Source organism: Panthera onca, chromosome X (genome assembly GCF_046562875.1).
Source record: "Panthera onca isolate mPanOnc1 chromosome X, mPanOnc1 haplotype 2, whole genome shotgun sequence".
In the NCBI taxonomy this organism is placed as follows: Eukaryota; Metazoa; Chordata; class Mammalia; order Carnivora; family Felidae; genus Panthera; species Panthera onca.
Window position 1 is genome coordinate 72,619,010 of NC_138357.1, and position 18,931 is coordinate 72,637,940.

Sequence of the window (18,931 nt, forward strand, 5' to 3'; positions counted from 1 at the left end):
AACCAAAAGACACCCACACCAATCAACATCTTAATTAAACTCTGAAAACTAAAGACAGAGAAATTATCTTGAAAGCAATTAGAGAGAAACAGTGTATTACCTATAAAAAAAAAACAAACACAAAACATCAATTTGAATGCCAGAGGATTTCTTATCTGAAAGTGTGGAGGTTAGAAGGATGTGGCACAATAATAATTCATATGCTAAAAGAAAAAACTGTCAAAAACAAGTTCTATATTCAGCAAAACTACCATTCAGAAATGAAGAGGAATTAAAGAAATTTTCAAAGGTAAACTAGGAGAATTTCTTGCTAGCAGATATGCCCTTTAAAATGGCTAAAGAGGGGCTCCTGGGTGGCTCAGTCGGTTGGGCATCCAACTTCGGCTCAGGTCATGATCTCGCAGTCTGTGGGTTTGAGCCCCACGTCGGGCTCTGTGCTGACAGCTCAGAGCCTGGAGCCTGTTTCAGATTCTGTGTCTCCTTCTTTCTCTGACCCTCCCCTGTTCATGCTCTTTCTCTGTCTCAAAAATAAATAAATGTTAAAAAAAAATTAAAATAAAATAAAATAAAATAAAATGGCTAAAGAATGCTCTCTAAACAAAAAGGAAAGGATAACAAAAGGCTCAGAGTTCAGAAGGAAAAGAACAAAGAAAATGGTAAAAATAAAGGTAAAGATAATAAACTATCCTAATTCTCATGTCTTTCCTAAATCATATTTGATGGTTGAAGTAAAAATTGTTAACAGTGTTTGTCATGATGCTCAATGTTATGTAGAGGAAATACTTGACACAATTATATTTAAACAGTAGGAAAGATTTAAATGTTACTCAATATAGTAAGATTTTAATACTTCAAAATGGTAAATTGTTGGTATGCATAGACTGTGATGTTACATACACACACACACAAACACACAAATATCTATGGGGTGCCTGGGTGGCTCAGTCGGTTAGGCGTCTGACTTCAGCTCAGGTCATGATCTCACAGTTCTTGAGTTCGAGCCCTGTGTTGGGCTCGTGTTGACAGCTCAAAGACTAGAGCCTGTTTCATATTCTGTGTCTCCCTCTCTCTCTGCCCCTCCCCCACTCGCACTCTGTCTCTGTATCTCTCAAAAATAAATAAACATTTAAAAAATTTAAAATACCCACACAAATTTCTAGAGCAACCAGTAAGAAAAATTATACTAAGTAATATACTAAAAACTGTAATGATAAAACAAGATAGAATCCTTAAAAATGTGCAAGAAACCCATAGGAAGGCAAGGAAAAAGAGAGAAAAGGTAAATAAATAAATAAATAACATGCTTAAGCCCTAAATATCAATAGTTACTTTAAATATACTCTACATACACTAATTAAAACACAGAGATTGAGAGAGTATATTTTAAAAATATGATCCAACTATATGCTGTTAACAAAATCTCACTGTAAACACAGTGATACAGGTTAAAAACAAAAGGATGAAAAAAGATATATCATACTAACATTAGCCAAAAAACGAAGATCATGCAAATTTTAGGATTGTTCTAGCTCTGTGAAGGATGCTGGTGTTATTTTGATAGGGATTGAATGTGTAGATTGCTTTGGGTAGTATAGACATTTCAACAATACTTGTTCTTCCAGTGCATGAGCATTGAATTAAACTGAGCTGAACTGAATTGAATTGAATATTTTACAACTCTACAATTTGTATGGAATGAGAAAAGACCCCTATAACCAAAGTAATACTGAAAAGCAAGCCAAAGCTGGAGGCATCACATTTCCGGACTTCAAGCTGTATTATAAAGCTGTACTCATCAAGACACTATGGTACTGGCACAAAAACAGACACACAGAACAATGGAACAGAATAGAGAACCCAGAAATGCTCCCAAAAATGTATGGCCAATGAATCTTTGACAAAGCAGGAAAGGACATCCAAAGGAAAAAAGACAGTCTTTTCAAAAAATGGTGCTGGGAAAACCAGACAGCAACATTCAAAACAATGAAACTGGACCACTTTCTTACACCATACACAAGAATAAATGAAAAATGGATGAAAGACCTAAATGCAAGACAGGAAAGCATCAAAATCCTACAGGAGAAAACTGGCAGCAACCTCTTTGACCTCGACTGCAGCAACTTCTTACTAGACATGTTTTTGGAGGCAAGAGAAACAAAAGCAAACATGAACTTATTGTGGCCTCATCAAGATAGAAAGCTTCTGCACAGTGAAGGAAAACAATCAACAAAACTAAAAGGCAGCCTACAGAATGGGAGAAGATACTTGCAAATGATGTATTGGATAAAGGGTTAATATCCAAAATCTATAAAGAACTTATCAAACTCAATACCCAAAACCATAATCCAGTGAAGAAACAGGCAGAAGACATGAATACACACTTTTCCAAAGAAGACATCCAGATGGCTAACAGACACATGAAATGATGCTCAACATCATTCACCATCAGAGAAATACAAATCAGAACCACAATGAGATACACCAGCTCACACCTGTCAGAATGACTAAAATGAACAACTTAGGAAACAACAGATGTTGGTGAGGATGTGGAGAATGGGGAACACTTTTGCACTATTGGTGGGAATGCAAACTGGTGCAGCCACTCTGGAATACAGTATGGAGGTTCCTCAAAACGTTAAAAATAGAACTACCCTATGACACAGCAATTGCATTACTAGGTATTTATCCAAATGATACAAAAATGTTGATTCGAAGGGGCACGTGCACCCTAATGTTTATAGCAGCACTATCAACAATAGCCAGATTATGGAGTCCAAATGTCCATCAATTGATGGATAAAGAAGATATGAAATAGATATATACAATGGAATATTACTTGGCAATCAAAAAGAGTGATATTGTGCCATTTGCAACAATGTATTATGCTAAGCAAAATAAGTCAATCAGAGAAAGACAAATATCATGATTTCACTCATATGTAGAATTTAAGAAACAAAACAGGTGAACATAGGGGAAAGGAAGGAAAAATAAGAAAAACAAAGAGGCAGACAAACCATAAGAAACTCTTAAATAGAGAAAACTGAGTGTTGCTAGAGGGGAAGTGGGTGGGGATATGGGCTAAATGGGTGATGGGCATTAAGGAGGGCACTTGTTAGGATGAGCACTGGGCATTATATATAAGTGATGAATCACTGGGCTCTACTTCTGAAACCAATACTACACTGTATGTTAAGTAACTTGAATTTAAACAAATAAATTTTTAAAAATAACAAAAATATGAAGATCAGTATTATGAGACACAGAAGATTTTAGAGCAAAGAAAACTACCAGAGACAGACAGTGACATCACAAAATGACAAAATGATGGATACACTAAGAAGACATAGCAATCCTAAATGTGTATGCACCAAACAGCAGAGCTTCAAAATACACTAAATCAAAATTGAATCAAAAAGACAGACAAATCCAAAATTAGAGTTAGGGGCTTTAACACCCCATTCAGGGCAATTGATAGAGCTAATAGATATCAGCTCTATAGCATCAGCAAACATAAAGAACAACTGAACACTACAATCACCCAAGAAAGTCTGATTTACGTTTATATAACACTCCCTCAATAATAGAAGAATATACTTTTTTCCCAAGCATCTATGAAACATTCACCATGAGGGTTAATTATATTTTGGGTCAAAAAACAAACTTCAACAAATTTAGAAACATCAAAAGAATGCAGAATGTGTTCTCAGAGTGAAAAGGAATCAGACTAGAAATCAGTAACACATAGAAAATAAGGAAAATCTACAAACAATTGAAAATTTCAAAAGCACACTTCAAACAACCTGTGAATCAGAGAAGTCTCAAAGGAAACAAAAAATACACAGAACTTATTGAAAATAAAAATACAACATATCAAAATTTATGGATGCAACTAAAGCAGTGCTGACAGGGAAATTTATAGCACTAGAGGCTTACATTTAGAAAAGGGGAAAGGTCTCAAAGAAATAATTGAAATTTCTATTTCAGGAAACCAAAAACACAAAGCAAAATATAACCAAAATAATCAGGAGGAAGAAGTTAATACAGATAAGAGAAGAAATAAATGAAATTTAAAACAGGAAGACAAAAAGAAAATCAATGAAATAAAAATCTGGTTCTTTGGGGAAAAAAATCAATAACATTGATAAACCTCTAACAAGACTGACAAAAGTCAAAAGTAGAATGGACAAAAATCACTAATATAAGGAATAAAACAGGGGATCACTATAGATCTTGTAGCCATTAAATGGAAAAGTTTCCTGAAGTAGGCATACTTTTCCTTATTCCTCTCACTACATAAAACAAAAGATCCTGCACATTAATATATAATAAAATAAACATAAGACTTGGAAAGGTGGAGAGAAGAAGACAAACTGTTTAGAAAACTTGGAACCCAAGGAATGACAGAATAAGTTTTCCAGGTTTTCTTTGTGATTCATATACCCCAGACGTGGAACTGAACATGCCAGCAGCCCTGAAATACCAACAGGAGCAGAAAAAGAAAAACCCTAACAAAATCCTCTTTGACCTAAAGGCCCAGATAAGGAATGATCTGGCATGAGAGAAAGCTTTTAGACAATAACTTTTCTATTCCAGCAACACTGCAGAAAAACACCTGTGGCTCCATCCCAACCATTCCAGCAAAGGATGAATGGGAACCTAAAATTCCACTCTCATGTAGTTATAACAAGGTGCCCCCATCCCCTGCTCATGTGGGGTCAGAGAAAGTGAAATAAGGACATTCATCCCCATGAGTAAGTAACTAGACTACCCCACTTGCAATGTCAGAAGAGACTGACACATATGGTAAGTTGGAACTCCCACCCTTACCCAACAATAATGAGGAATCTCTTCTCCCTCAGATGTCAAAGAAGACCAAGTGTGGAACCTGCATTTCAATCTCTACCTGGAAACAATGAGGTGGACAACCCCTCTACCCCCTGACAGAGCAGTGTCACAAAAATCCAGTTAAAGCAGAAGGTTTAAATAAGATCCAGAGCCTTAAAACAAAATGTAAAATGTTGAGGTTTTGATAAAAAACCATTTGTCATACCAAGAGCCAAGAATATCTCAAACTGAATGAAAAAAGATAATCCATAAAAACCTACAGTGAGATAATAGAGATGACAGGATTCTATGACTAAGATTTTTAAAGTAGCTATCACAAGAATGCTTCAATGAGTAATTATGAACACTCTTGAAATAGGTAAAAAAAAAAAAAATTAAAGCCTCACATAGAAATAGAAAGTCTTGGCAAAGAAATGGAAGATATAAAGAGGAACCAAATGGAAATATTAGAATTGAAAAATAACTGAAATGAAAAGCTTAGCTCATGGGATCAATAACAGTCACATGAAGTTAAACTTTTAAAACCAAAGACAAAAAGAAAACCTTCTTAGCCAGAGAAAAGTGAAACTTTACCTTTTAGAAAAAAAACAACTCAAATGGCAGTGAATTTCTTGTAAGAAGCCAGGAAGAACAGAAGGAAGTGGCACATTTTTCAAGTGCTGAAAGAAAAGAACTTTCAAACACTGAATCCTATACCCAGTGACAATATTATTCAGGAATTAAAGGGAAATCAAGACATCTCAGATGAGGGCAAACTAACAAAATTTGTGACCAGCAGACCTAACCTAAAATAATGGCTACAGGAAGTTCTGAAAGAGAAAGGAAATGATAAAGGAAGGAATCTTGGACTATCAGGAAGAAAGAACAAAAGAAGAGCAAAAATAAGGTAAATACAATAGACTTTCTTCTCTTGACTTTCTGAGTTGTGTGTGACAATTAAATCAAGTTATAACACTGTCTTTCTTATGTGTTTCACAATACATGTGGAGTAATATTTAAGACAATTATAAATGGAGGAAGGGGAGAGTAAAGGGACTTAAAGACAGGTAAGTTTTCTACAGTTTACTCAAAGTGGTAAAATGTCAATACCAGTAAACTGGTAAGTTATGTACACACAATGTAATACCAAGAGTGACCACTAAGCAACACAAAGAGATACATTCAAAAGCACTACTAAAACGAAATTCTGCAAACGGTTCAAGTAACTCACAGGAAAGCAGGAAAAGAAAACAAACAAAACAGAGAATAAAGAAAATGGAAAAAAACTTGGCAGATTAAAGCCCTAATCTATCAGTAATTAGCTCAAATGTAAATGGTCTAAATAGCATTTCTTCTTTCTGATCAGTATGCAAAGCACTTCCAGTACTATGTTCAGTAAGAATGATGACAACATATACTCCTGTGTTGTTTCAATCTTAGGAAGAAAGCATTCAGTTTTTTACTATAAAGTATGATCTTGGCTGTAGTGTATGTATGTATATATCTATCTATATATAGATATAGATATAGATATAGATATAGATATATATTATAGATATAGGTATAGATATAGATGCTTTTGATCAATTTGAGGAAGTTCCTCTCTATTCCTAGTTTGTTGAGGGTTTGAATCATGAATGGGTGTTGGATTCTGCCAAGAGCTTTTTCAGCATTAATTGATATGATCATATAATTTTCCTCCTCTAGCCTATTGATATGTGAGGCTGAATTTATTAATTTCTTTCATAAAGCCTGGAATAAATCCCACTTAGTCATGATATATAATTGTTTTATATATTTTAATTGATATATAATTGATATATAATTTTATATATTTTAATTGATATATAATTGTTTTATATATTTTATATATTTATATATATATTATTGTTTTATATATTTTATATATTACTCTAGTCATTTTCTTTGCTTGGAATTACATTTTATCTTATATTCATATAACAGCTCCTGCTTTTTTACATTAATTTTTGCATGATATATCTTTTTCCATTCTTACTTTCAATGTACCTGTTTGGTTGTATTCAAAACGAATTTTTTGTAGACAACATGTAGTTGGGTAATATTTTATCACCCATTCTACTAATCTCTGTCTTTTAATTGATATATTTAGATCATTTACATTTAATGTAATTATTGATCTGTTAGCACTTACATCTGCCATTTTATATTTTGTTTCCTGTTTGTTTCCTTTGTTTAATTCCTTTTTTCTCTTTCCTACCTTCTTGTAGGCCATTTGAAAATCTTCTAAGGATTGCATCTTGATTTATAATGTTTTTGAGTATTCCACTCAGTATAGTTTTTTTAGTGGTTGCTCTAGGTATTATGATACATACATAACTTATTACAGTCTACTGCTATTGATGATTTAGTACTTCAAATACAGCACAGGAGCCTTCCTCTCATTTAGGTCCAATTATACTCTGCATTTTATTTCTTTTGTTAAGAGCTCTAAGGAGATGCAATTCACACATACCATTCATCCATTAACATGTACAATTCAATGGTTTTTAGACATGTGGAAACCTCACCACAATTCATTTTAGAACATTTTCATCATCCCCAAAAGAAACCACATACCCCTTAGCAGTCACTCTTCATTTCTGTCCATCTCCCTCCACCCCAAGGATTTACTTTCTGTCTCTATGGATTTGGCGATTCTGGGCATTTCATATAAATGGAATCATAGAATATGTTACTGGCTTCTTTCACTTAGCATAATGTTTTCAAGATTCATCCATGTCATACCACACATCAATATTATTGCCAAATAGTGTTCCATTGTATGAATATACCACATTTTATTTATCCATCCACCAGTTGATGGATATTTGGGCTGTTTCCAGTTTTCGGCTATTATAAATAATGGTGCTATGAACATTTATGTATAAGAATTTGAATATCTGTTTCAATTATTCGATTATACTTGGGAATGTGTGTTGGGTCATATGGTAATGGGTCATATGTTTGGCATTTTGAGGAACTGCCAGACTGTTTTTTCCAAAAAAGTTAGTTGCATCATTTTACATTCCCACCAGCAGTTTATGATAGTTCCAATTTCTCCGTGTCCTTGCCAACTCTTGTTATATTATCTTTTTGATTATAGCCACCCTAGTGGATACAAAGTTTTATCTCACTATGGTTCTGAGTTACATTTCCCTAATGGCTAATGATGTTGAGAATCCTCCCCACTTTTTCAATATATATGTCTTAACTGCCTTAAGCATTTCCTTTACATACATTGGGCCATATCAGATGGTGTTATAATTTTTGCTTCAACCATCAGAAATGATTTAAGAAACTCATGACAACTAGCATAGTCTATTGTATTTACCCCTATTTTCACCACTAGGGTGTATTTCTTTCTTTTCTGAAGTTCTGAGCCTTATTCTGTTATCATTTCTGTTTATAGAACTTCTTTTAGCCAATGTTTAAGTGTAGTTTTGCTAGCAAAAAAAATGCTCTTATTCCTCTAAAAATTCCTTTAGGTGCACCTGTGGCTCAGTTGGTTGAGTGCCCAACTTCGGCTCAGATCATGATCTTGTGGTTTGTGAGTTTGAGCCCTGCATCAGGCTCTGTGCTGACAACTCAGAGCCTAGAGCCTGCTTTGGATTCTGTGTGTCTCTCTCTCTCTTTCTGCCCTCCTCTGCTCATGCTCTGTCTCTCTCTCAAAAATAAATAAACATTTAAAAAATTCCTTTATTTCCCCTTAATTCCCAAAGGGGTTTTTCTTGATGTAGATCTGTGGTTGACAGTTTTCTTTCAGCATTTGAAAAATGTACCATTTCCTTCTGGTCTCTATGCTTTTAAATACGAAATGTGTTGTTAGTCTAACTGGTGTTCCCTTAGAAGTAATGCATCATTTTTTCCTGGCTGATCTCAAAATTTTAAAAATATCTCTAGTTTTCATAAGTTTAATTATGATGTGTCATAGCACGGATTTGTTTGGGTTTATTATACTTGGGTTTCACTTATCGCCTTGAATATGTATTTTGCCAAATTTGAGGTTTTCAGAGTTTCTTACATTTAAAATTTCTTTAAAATTTTACTGTGATTAAAATACACATAAAATTTACCATCTTAACTATTTTTAACTGTAAGTTCAGTAGTGTTAATTATCTCCACATTGTTGTACACTCAGTCTCCAAAGCTCTTTTAACCTTGCAAAACTAAAACTCTACGTCCATGAAACAATGCTTCATTCCCCTCTACCTCCCACCCCTAGCAGTAATCATCTTATTCTTTCTATGTATTTGACTACTCTGGGTACCTCATATAAGTGGAATCATATAGTATTTGTCTTTTTGTGACTGGCTTATTTCACTTAGTATAATATCCTTAAGATTTATCCATGTTTTAGCATGTCAGAATTTTTATCCTTTTTAAGTCAGCCATTATTTCTTCAAGTCCTCTTTCAGTACTTCTTTTTCTCTCCTTTCCTTTTGGACTCTGATGATATGAATACTGGATCTTTTGTTGTTGTCCCAGATTCTCTGAGGCTTTGTTCATTTTTTCCAGTCTAGTTTCTCTTTGCTGTTCAGGCTGAGTAAATTCTACTGCTCTGACCTAAAGTTCACTGATTCTATCTTCTGTTATTGAGCCCATTCACTGAGTTTAAGTTATTGTATTTTTTGTCCTATAATTTTGATTTGCTTCTTTTAAAAAATAATTTCTATTTCTTTGCTGAGATTTTGTATGTTGTTTCCAAAAAATTTGTAATTACTTGTTGGATCATTTTTATTATTGATGCTTTATAATCCTTGTCAGATAAAATCTGATTCATCTGAGTGTTGGTGTCTGTTCTCACTCACGAGTTATATATTTCTTTAAACTGGAGGTTTTTGGACACTGTCTTACTAGACTTAAGATTACATTTTTAAAGGAGGGAGTCCTTGTGGTGAGGTATAATGTAAGGGTTGAGTATGTGTATATGTTCCTGCTGCATCTCACTGATGTGACCCTGACAAAAATGGGGCACTGACTCTTATTTCCTAGTTGCAAATGGGGAGTGGAAGTTCAGCTACCCCTCTGGCTCTGCTGGCACTATCCCAGGAAAGTGGGGCACTGATCTGTAAGGCTTCTGTTACCTTTTTTTCTGGCTTTTGTTATCTTTGAATGGAAGTATAAGCTCAGCTCCCTGTGGGCCCTGCTGACTGACACCAGGGGAAAGGAAAGAAAAATACCAACTAGCTCTACCTTTTACCACCTTGTTAATTTAAGACTGGATGCTGACTGGGGGTAAAGGTTCAGCTCTCCATTGGGCCCCATTGAAATGGGGGTGGGGTGGGGATAGGGGTGCTGACTAGCTCTGCTTTGTATTGCCCTTTTCAGTCTCATTGCTGCCAGATGGATGTGCAAGTGCAGATTCCCACTGGGCATCCCTGACACCAGGGTTGGGGGAAAAGTGGAATGCTTACTAGCCTTGATATGCATCCCTTTGTTCAGTCTTTTTGATGTGGAGGTGGTGGAAGCTCAGCCTCCTCATTGGGCCTCAGTGACATGGAGATGGTGATGAAGTCCAGTGGTGACTAGCTTTACTTTGCACCAAGTTGTTAACTCTTTTTGCTTCTGGGTGTGAGTGAGGCAGCTTAGCTTGCCAGTGGACTGGGATGACAATACTCTGGAAGGAGAATAGGAGTACCATTGCTTCTGCCGAATAGGGGATTAGAAAGACTGCCTGTCCAGTTCTGCCAACACCACCTCAGCAGTGGGAATAGGAGCATGATGCCTGCTTATTTGTGTGGAAAGAGTGGAGTGAAAGATTACTTCCTACTAGGCTCCATTGAAACTGGGGGACAGTGGGGAGGGCATGATTTTTTCTTTTTTCTGTTGTTGTTTGGCTAGAATAGAACAGGTATTGCCAAAAGGCTTTCCATTGTTAGGCAACCCTTTCCTCCTTTCTTTTAGATATGGGTATCAGGCTTTTCTTAGAGATGTTTTTGTCTGTGTCTGTTGGCACTTATGGATTGGAGGCTTCTGTAGTGACCTGTCTGGGATATATAGGAGGCAAAGAGGAAATCCAGGGAGTGTACCACTGTATTGTTCCTCAAGTTATGAGGCAGTCTGCTTGTTCTTTCCACTTTTCAGAGTTTTGTTTGTCGTGTTATATCCAGGGGATTTTAGTGCAAGAGGGAGGAACTAGAAGGAAATTGCTTGATTTTGGAAGAAACATAAGTCCTTCTATTTTCTTTTTAAGAAAAAAAAATCAGGAAAGCACACAACACCCTCAAAAATTGATTTTTTTGACATCTAAGGGGATTTCTGAACAGTAGTAATGATTTAAGGAATAAACCATAGTGAAAGAGTGTCTAGGAAAACTTTAAGAGATGGAGATTTACTAGGTTGATGAAAAGCACTGTAAAATACCTTTCCTAATTTCAGTGGAAATTTGTGGAATGTTAAGTGATCACTCTTGGTGTGGCCCAAGTTCTCTTTCTATACAATGCTCCTTTGTGGGTTTCTAAAGGTTTTGTTTCTTGGGGGAAAGATGTAAGTGGCAGGGAAACTTTGGCTCCTTCTGTATAAAACAAGATTTGACATTCACACTTACTGTTAAATAAAGGTAAGACTGGTGAAAGTAGGTTATTCTGGAGGGTTGTAATAGCAGCTGCTTTAAGTCTCAAAAGCAATAACAGGAAAATTTCCCCATACACACATTCTCAACTCAAAGTAATAGTAAGTTTTACTTGTTGGGATTCTTGGTATAAAGTATATAATTTCAAATTCAACATTTCAGAAAAAGCCGATATCTTTACTTTACAACCCCTGTCTTACATGCTATTTTCTGGTCCTTAAACTCTCCTTTACCCCTCAAATCAGTATGCTTCAGGTGTTGCTGCATTACTAGTACCAGACTGATTATAGCACTGAATATCACAAGGAAAAAGCAAGTGTCTGACCATGCTAGGTCACTAGGAAGCAGCGTACTTCAAAGAACTTTTGAATCAAAAATACCTTGGATTGATTATTGAATATGCCACTAACCAGTTGTGTGGCTTCGGGTAAATTACTTAATGTTTGAGCCACAGTTTGCTCATCTGTAAAATGAGAACAATAATGTTGACTTTATAGGATTATTATGAGAATTCAATGACATAAAGCACATAAAGTAAGGGCCCATATTTTGTGCTCAATAACTCCAAAAAAGCTTCTAAAGAAGATGACTAGCCTCTGACAATTATGTCTGTATTCATGTGATATTTCTCCCACTTGACCATGTAATTAATGAATATTTCCTGCTTCTCCCATACCTTAAATCCAATCTCTGTACTTATGCATGTTACAGCTTATGGGACAAAGAGCCCATCATTCATTTGGAAAAGAAAAAGATTGATATGCTCATTTTTTCTGGTATTTATAATTGGTTAGCCCATCCCTAAAAAGAATGGGCTTCTTCAGAATAGAAGCCCAAGATGCTCAAAAAAAGGAAAAAACAACATTAAAAAAATTTCTGCCATGCAACATAAATATTTCTTGATCAATTCTATTTTATAGTCCAGGTTGGTTTCCACAGTACTGAGAGACTAAGAGAAAAATTACCAGGTGTACTCACAGCTGCAAAGAAAAGACCTCCCCCCCCCACCCCCCCCCCCCACCCGCCATTCCCGAAACCAGCCAGGGCGTGCCCGGTTGTAGTCTGACATAAAGGCGGGAACCAATCAAGTTCTGCTGAGCGTTCAAATTTAAATGTCAACCAACAACAGCTCTGTAACCTCTAAAAAAATCCCTAACTTGTTTGTGCCTGTCTATAAAAGAAACTGTAAGATCCTTGCTCGGGGCCTCTTAGCGTCACCGGCAACGAGTGCGCCAAGGACGGGGTTCAAACCTGCAATAAACGACCCTTGCCGCTTGGCTTTGACTCTGGACTCTGGTGGTTTGTTTTCGGGGGGTCTCTCGAATCGGGGCATATCATTTGGGGGCTCGCCCGGGATCCCCCCAAACCCACCAGACCCCAAGTCAACGGATCATCCCTGAGACCGATCAGTAAGTGAGCCGGCTCTGTCCATTTGTTTGTCTGTTCGTTTCCGGCTCTGTCCGTTTCTGTTTGTCTGTTCGTTTCTGGCTCTGTCCGTTTCTGTTTGTTCGTTTCTGGCTCTCCCGCGCGGGATCTGTATCAGTGACTGACACGGCCCTGGTGGACATGCTATAGGGCAGTCGGTCGGGTCCAGTAGGAGACGTCCACTGGCACCCGTCTGGGGCACCTTTTTGGGCCTATCGGAATTTTTCTGTTCGGGTGGCAGACACCCGAAATGCGCTAGCTATCTAAGTGTTGTGTTAAGTGTTGTGTTCTCTATTCTATAACCTTTAAGTGTTAAACTCCTTCTCTTTCACAGGTGACCTGGCCTGGCCCAGCCAGAAATCCTCATAACTTTACTGTTTCTCCTTTTAATCCTTTCCTCCACCTCCAGGATACAGATGGGCCAATCTCAAAGCACTCCTCTTTCTCTCCTCGTTGCTAACTTCAGGGATGTTAGAACCAGAGGACAGAATTTGAGTTTAGACATCCGGCGGGGAAAATTAATAACCCTCTGACGCTCCGAATGGCCAACCTTTGGCGTTGGATGGCCAACCGAAGGAACTTTCTGCCTCCCTATAATTGCTAAGGTGAAATCAAAGATTTTTCTACCGGGTTGCAAGGGACACCCGGATCAGATTCCCTACATTCTTGTATGGAGGAGTTTAGTGGAAAATCCACCCCCTTGGTTGGCCCCCTTCCTATCCTCGGGAACGTGTAAGGTCCTTGCCATGCGGCCTGCAGGTCCCCCAAAATCAAGGACACCAGCCGCGCCCTTGTATCCCATATTGCCCGATAGTCATGACCTACTATCCCTAGACCCTCCACCCTATCATCCCCCTCCCCTCGCACCCCAGGCCCTGCCCGCAGCAGCCGCCCCACCAGTCGCCCCGCTAGTTGCCCCCCTAGGGGAACCGGGAGGACAGGAAGCGGCAGCTGCGCCAGACTGGGGAAGACGGGAAGTGGCAGCTGCGCCGGAACCAGGAGGACGGGAGGCAGCAGCCGCGCCGAGCCCCACTGAAAATGAAACCAACCGCGAGGGGCCAGCCGGCCGAACCCGCGGGCGCACCCAGCGTGAGCCAAACCCTCGCCTCCCCGACTCCACTGTGGCCCTACCCCTGCGGGAAATAGGATCCCCCGATGAAACAGGCAACCCCCGACTCCAGTATTGGCCCTTTCCCACCAGTGACCTTTACAACTGGAAAACGCAGAATGCTCGATTCTCTGATAACCCTAAAGATCTAATAGCTCTTTTAGACAGTGTCATGTTCACCCACCAGCCCACCTGGGACGACTGTCAGCAGCTCCTCCGCATCCTGTTCACTACAGAGGAGCGAGAGAGGATCCAATTAGAATCAAGAAAGCTGGTTCCCGGAGACGACGGTCGGCCGACATCTAACCCTGACCTCATTAATGCGGCTTTCCCCCTAACCAGACCTCCACAGGACAAATGGGACTACAACACAGCAGAAGGTAGGGGAAGGCTACCCGCCAGACTCTGATGGCAGGTCTCCGGGCTGCAGCTCGCAAGCCCACCAATTTGGCTAAGGTATATTCGGTCGTACAGGGAAAGGCAGAGAGTCCAGCTGCTTACTTAGAAAGATTAATGGAAGCCTTTAGGCAGTTTACCCCCATGGATCCAGAAGTCCCTGAGAACCAGGCTGCTGTCATTATGTCCTTTGTAAATCAAGCAGCTCCTGACATTAGAAAAAAAACTCCAAAGGCTAGAGGATTTAGAAGGTAAACAGATCCAGGATCTGCTCCGTATAGCACAATAGGTCTACAACAACAGGGACGCCCCAGAAGAGAGACAGATCAAAGCCACAGAGAAAATGACTAAAGTCCTGGCCGCTATAGTCCAGAAAGAACTGCCACCCCCAGAAGGCATTCAAACAATACGCCCTCCCAGGCGGCACTTAGATAAAGATCAATGCGCCTATTGTAAAGAAAAAGGCCATTGGATACGAGAATGCCCCAAGAAGAAACAACCCCGCCCCAGCCAAGGGCAATGGCAGCCTAAAATAGCCCCCATACTGTTTACCCAAGATACAGACTAGGGAGGATGGGGTTCGGATCCCCTCCCCGAACCTAGGGTAACATTGCAAGTGGAGGGGACCCCAGTCCAGTTCCTAGTTGATACCGGGGCACAGCACTCAGTTCTGGTCAAGCCCCATGGAAAAGTATCTGAAAAACCATCCTGGGTACAAGGGGCCACCGGAATAAATAAGTACCCCTGGACAACTCAGAGGACTGTGGACTTAGGAACTGGGAAGGTAACCCACTCCTTCCTGGTCATTCCCGACAGCCCCTGCCCCCTGTTGGGGAGGGATTTGCTTACCAAAATGGGGGCCCTAATTCATTTCCAACTGGGGGGATCGCCAGCGGGGAGCGGGGGCGGGGCCCGCGGGCAGCCGCCGGGGCACGCATCCCCGGGGCGCAGCCCCGCACGTGACTCGGCCTCGCCGCGAGCCGCCCCGACAGGGCAAAGGGGGCCGGGAGGACTTGCAGGACCAACCATTATCGGATGCGGACGCCATCTGGTTTACCGACGGAAGCAGCTTCGTTCACCAAGGACAAAGGTATGCGGGGGCGGCCGTGACTTCAGAGACCGAGGTGGTGTGGGCAGAAGCTCTACCCCCTGGAACCTCAGCCCAGAAGGCTGAGCTAATAGCCTTAACACAGGCCCTAAAGTTAGGAAGAGACCGCAAGCTAACCGTGTACACTGATAGCCGATATGCCTTCACCACCGCTCATGTACATGGGGCAATATACAGAGAACGGGGGCTCCTCACAGCTGAAGGGAAACACATCAGAAATAAAGAAGAGATTCTAGCCCTGCTAGCAGCCTTATGGGAACCCAAAAAGCTAGCGATTGTGCATTGTCCAGGACACCAGAAGACAACAGACCCAGTTTCCCGGGGCAACAATTTGGCCGATCAGACTGCAAAAAACATAGCTCGGCCCCCAGCGCAATTGCTGACCCTCCAGCTGCCAGACCCCGGACCCTGGGAATTGCCCCCCAGCCCTGAGTATTCAGAAAGCGACATTCAATGGATGAGTAAACTTCCTATGACCCGAATCAAAGATGGCTGGTGGAGATACTCTAAAAGCAGCATTATACTCCCAGATAAACTAGGATGGCAAGTTCTAGAGTGGATCCATCGCAGCACCCACTTAGGTTCCCTGCGAATGTTGGACTTACTGAGACAGACTGGACTAAAAATCAGAAATGTCTCTGATAAGGTCGATCAAGTAGTCACTAAATGTACAGTGTGCCAACTCAACAATGCGAGTAGCAATCCTCAGACAACAAGGGTAAGACAAAGAGGGAGCAGACCGGGGACCTATTGGGAAGTAGATTTCACTGAGGTAAAACCAGGAAAATATGGATCTAAGTATTTGCTAGTTTTTGTAGATACCTTTTCAGGATGGACTGAAGCCTTTCCAACCAAGAATGAAACAGCTCAGATTGTAGCCAAAAAGATCCTAGAAGAAATCCTGCCCAGGTATGGTTTTCCAGTAATGATAGGGTCAGACGATGGACCTGCATTCGTCTCTAAGGTAAGTCAGGGACTGGCTTCCATACTTGGGGCTGATTGGAAATTACATTGTGTATACCGACCCCAAAGCTCAGGACAGGTAGAGAGAATGAACAGAACATTAAAGGAGACCCTAACCAAATTGACCATGGAGGCTGGAGGTAGTTGGGTGGTCCTTCTCCCCTACGCTCTGTTCAGGGTGCGTAATTCCCCATACAAACTGGGACTCACACCTATGAAATAATACATGGTAGACCACCCCCCCCCATCATCCCTAACCTAAAAGATAACCTTGTCAAAGCTGAGAACGATAATAGTCTTGAATTCTTGTTCTCCCTACAAGCCTTGCAGAGGGTCCATGAAGATGTATGGCCCAAATTAAAGGAACTCTATGAGACTGGACCCCCGCCTATTCCACATCAATTCCAGCCAGGGGATTTGGTCCTCGTCAAACATCATCGGCAGGGAACTCTGGAGCCCAGGTGGAAAGGACCCTTCCAGGTCATCCTGACAACACCTACTGCCATCAAAGTAGACGGAATCGCCACCTGGATCCATTTCACCCACGCCAAACCAGTGGACCCATTCTCAGACCTCATCGGACCTTCAAAGACAACCTGGACTGTTGATCGGACTAAGGACAATCCTTTAAAATTGACCCTACGCCGCCAACGGACTGAGCCGTAACTATGGTACTTGCCCTTCTCTTGATTGTTCTGCAAATTCTGTCTGTAAATTCAAACCCCCACAACCCCTATAATTTGACATGGGAAATTACTAATTTAGAGACTCATGAAGTCTACAACAAAACCCTAGGAACTGCCCCATTAAATACCTGGTGGCCAGATTTATATTTTAATTTAGAAAAAATTAGTCCATTAAAAGAAATGGAAGGAGGTAAATGGAGGCAACTGCAAAGGAGGGTATCAATAAGTAGAAATGGATTTTATGCATGTCTGGGATTTAGGACGGGGGCGATGAGGCACACATGTGGAGGGTTTGAAAACCTCTATTGCGCAGCCTGGAGTTGTGTCACCTCCAATGATGGAGAATGGAAGTGGGAAGTAAAACCCCAATTTATTGAAATGTCCTATGTCCAACCATGTACCCGCACCAGGTATGATGAAAACTGTAACCTTATTCGTGTAAGATTTACAGAGGAGGGGAAAAAGGACAGGTGGTGGGTCTTAGGACTCACCTGGGGAGTCTACTTATATCAATATCCCCTCTTTGGGACTGCCATTCAAATAAAATTAAAAGTCTCCCCTCTTGTACAACCGGTAGGGCCAAATCAGGTATTAGAAAAAAAAAAAAAAGAAACGAGCCTATCCCCAGGCAGATCCCCACTACTCCCTCCAGCAGGATCCCCGTCCTTATCCCAGGAGTAAAAGCACAAGCTGTCCAAAAAATCAGAACCCAGAAGGTATAGACTCCCTATGGAAATTGCTAACAGCAGTGTATGAGGCCTTAAACCGATCGGACCCTGAGGCAACAAGGGCCTGCTGGCTATGTTATGATATAAAACCCCCCTTCTATGAAGCCATAGGTCTAGCTGCCCCTTTTTCACAGTCAGGAGAAGAGTCGCCAGCAGCTTGCAAGTGGAATCGAAAGGGCCCCCGCCTCACACTGCAAGCGGTCACTGGCAATGGGACTTGTATAGGAAAGGTCCCCTCTAGCCATATCCAGCTCTGTGCCCCGACTAATTACTCTATGGGTGAATCTAAATAGATAATTCCAGCTCCTGACAGTTGGTGGATTTGTTCTAAGACAGGGCTTACCCCATGTGTTAGCAGGGATGTTTTTAATTTGTCACCCGAATATTGTATCATGATATTAATATTTCCAAAGGTTATTTACCACCGAGAAAATGTTGTATATGATCTGTGGGCAGAAGGGACGGAAGCAAGAGAGTCAATAAGAACAAAACGGGAACCCTTTATGACCATAACCTTGGCCACCTTATTTGGCCTCAGTGCCATAGGGGCAGGAACAGGGATCTCATCACTAGCCATCCAGCACCAAGGGTTCAATAGCCTAAGGGCAGCCATTGATGAGGATATAGCCAGACTTGAGGACTCAATCTCGCACCTCGAAAAATCTCTGACCTCCCTTTCTGAAGTGGTCCTACAGAACCGAAGGGGGCTAGATCTAGTCTTCCTCCAACAGGGAGGTTTATGTGCAGCCTTAAGAGAAGAATGTTGTTTTTATGCTGACCACACCGGAGTAGTCCGAGAGTCCATGGCTAAAGTTAGGAAGGCCTGGCCAAACGGAAGCGTGAACGAGAACAACAACAAGGCTGGTTTGAGTCTTGGTTCAATCAGTCCCCATGGCTAGCCACCCTGCTTTCTGCTCTAGCTGGGCCCCTTATACTCCTCCTCCTCCTCACCCTCGGGCCTTATATTATTAATAAACTAGTTGCCTTTATCAAAGACCGAGTTAACACGATCCAACTGATGGTCCTTAGGACCCAATACCAACCCGTCATTACCGAAACATTTGAGTCAGACACATAAGATCCAAAATTGGCTCTTAAGGC

General features: G+C 40.6%; 2 protein-coding genes across 6 annotated transcripts in view; one reads left to right on the forward strand and one right to left on the reverse strand.

The window, feature by feature from the left end:
- Positions 1-17,709, forward strand: part of LOC145714407 (uncharacterized) — a 47,887-nt gene extending 30,178 nt beyond the window's left edge. Inside the window, exons 4-6 of the mRNA XM_081793916.1 lie at positions 13,766-13,930; positions 14,137-14,239; positions 16,739-17,709. Of these exons, the coding sequence (XP_081650042.1) occupies positions 13,766-13,930; positions 14,137-14,239; positions 16,739-17,082 (612 nt within the window). The 3' untranslated portion in view covers positions 17,083-17,709. The remainder of the gene's footprint in view (positions 1-13,765; positions 13,931-14,136; positions 14,240-16,738) is intronic.
- Positions 1-18,931, reverse strand: part of EDA (ectodysplasin A) — a 415,885-nt gene that overhangs the window by 67,692 nt on the left and 329,262 nt on the right. The window lies entirely within an intron of this gene.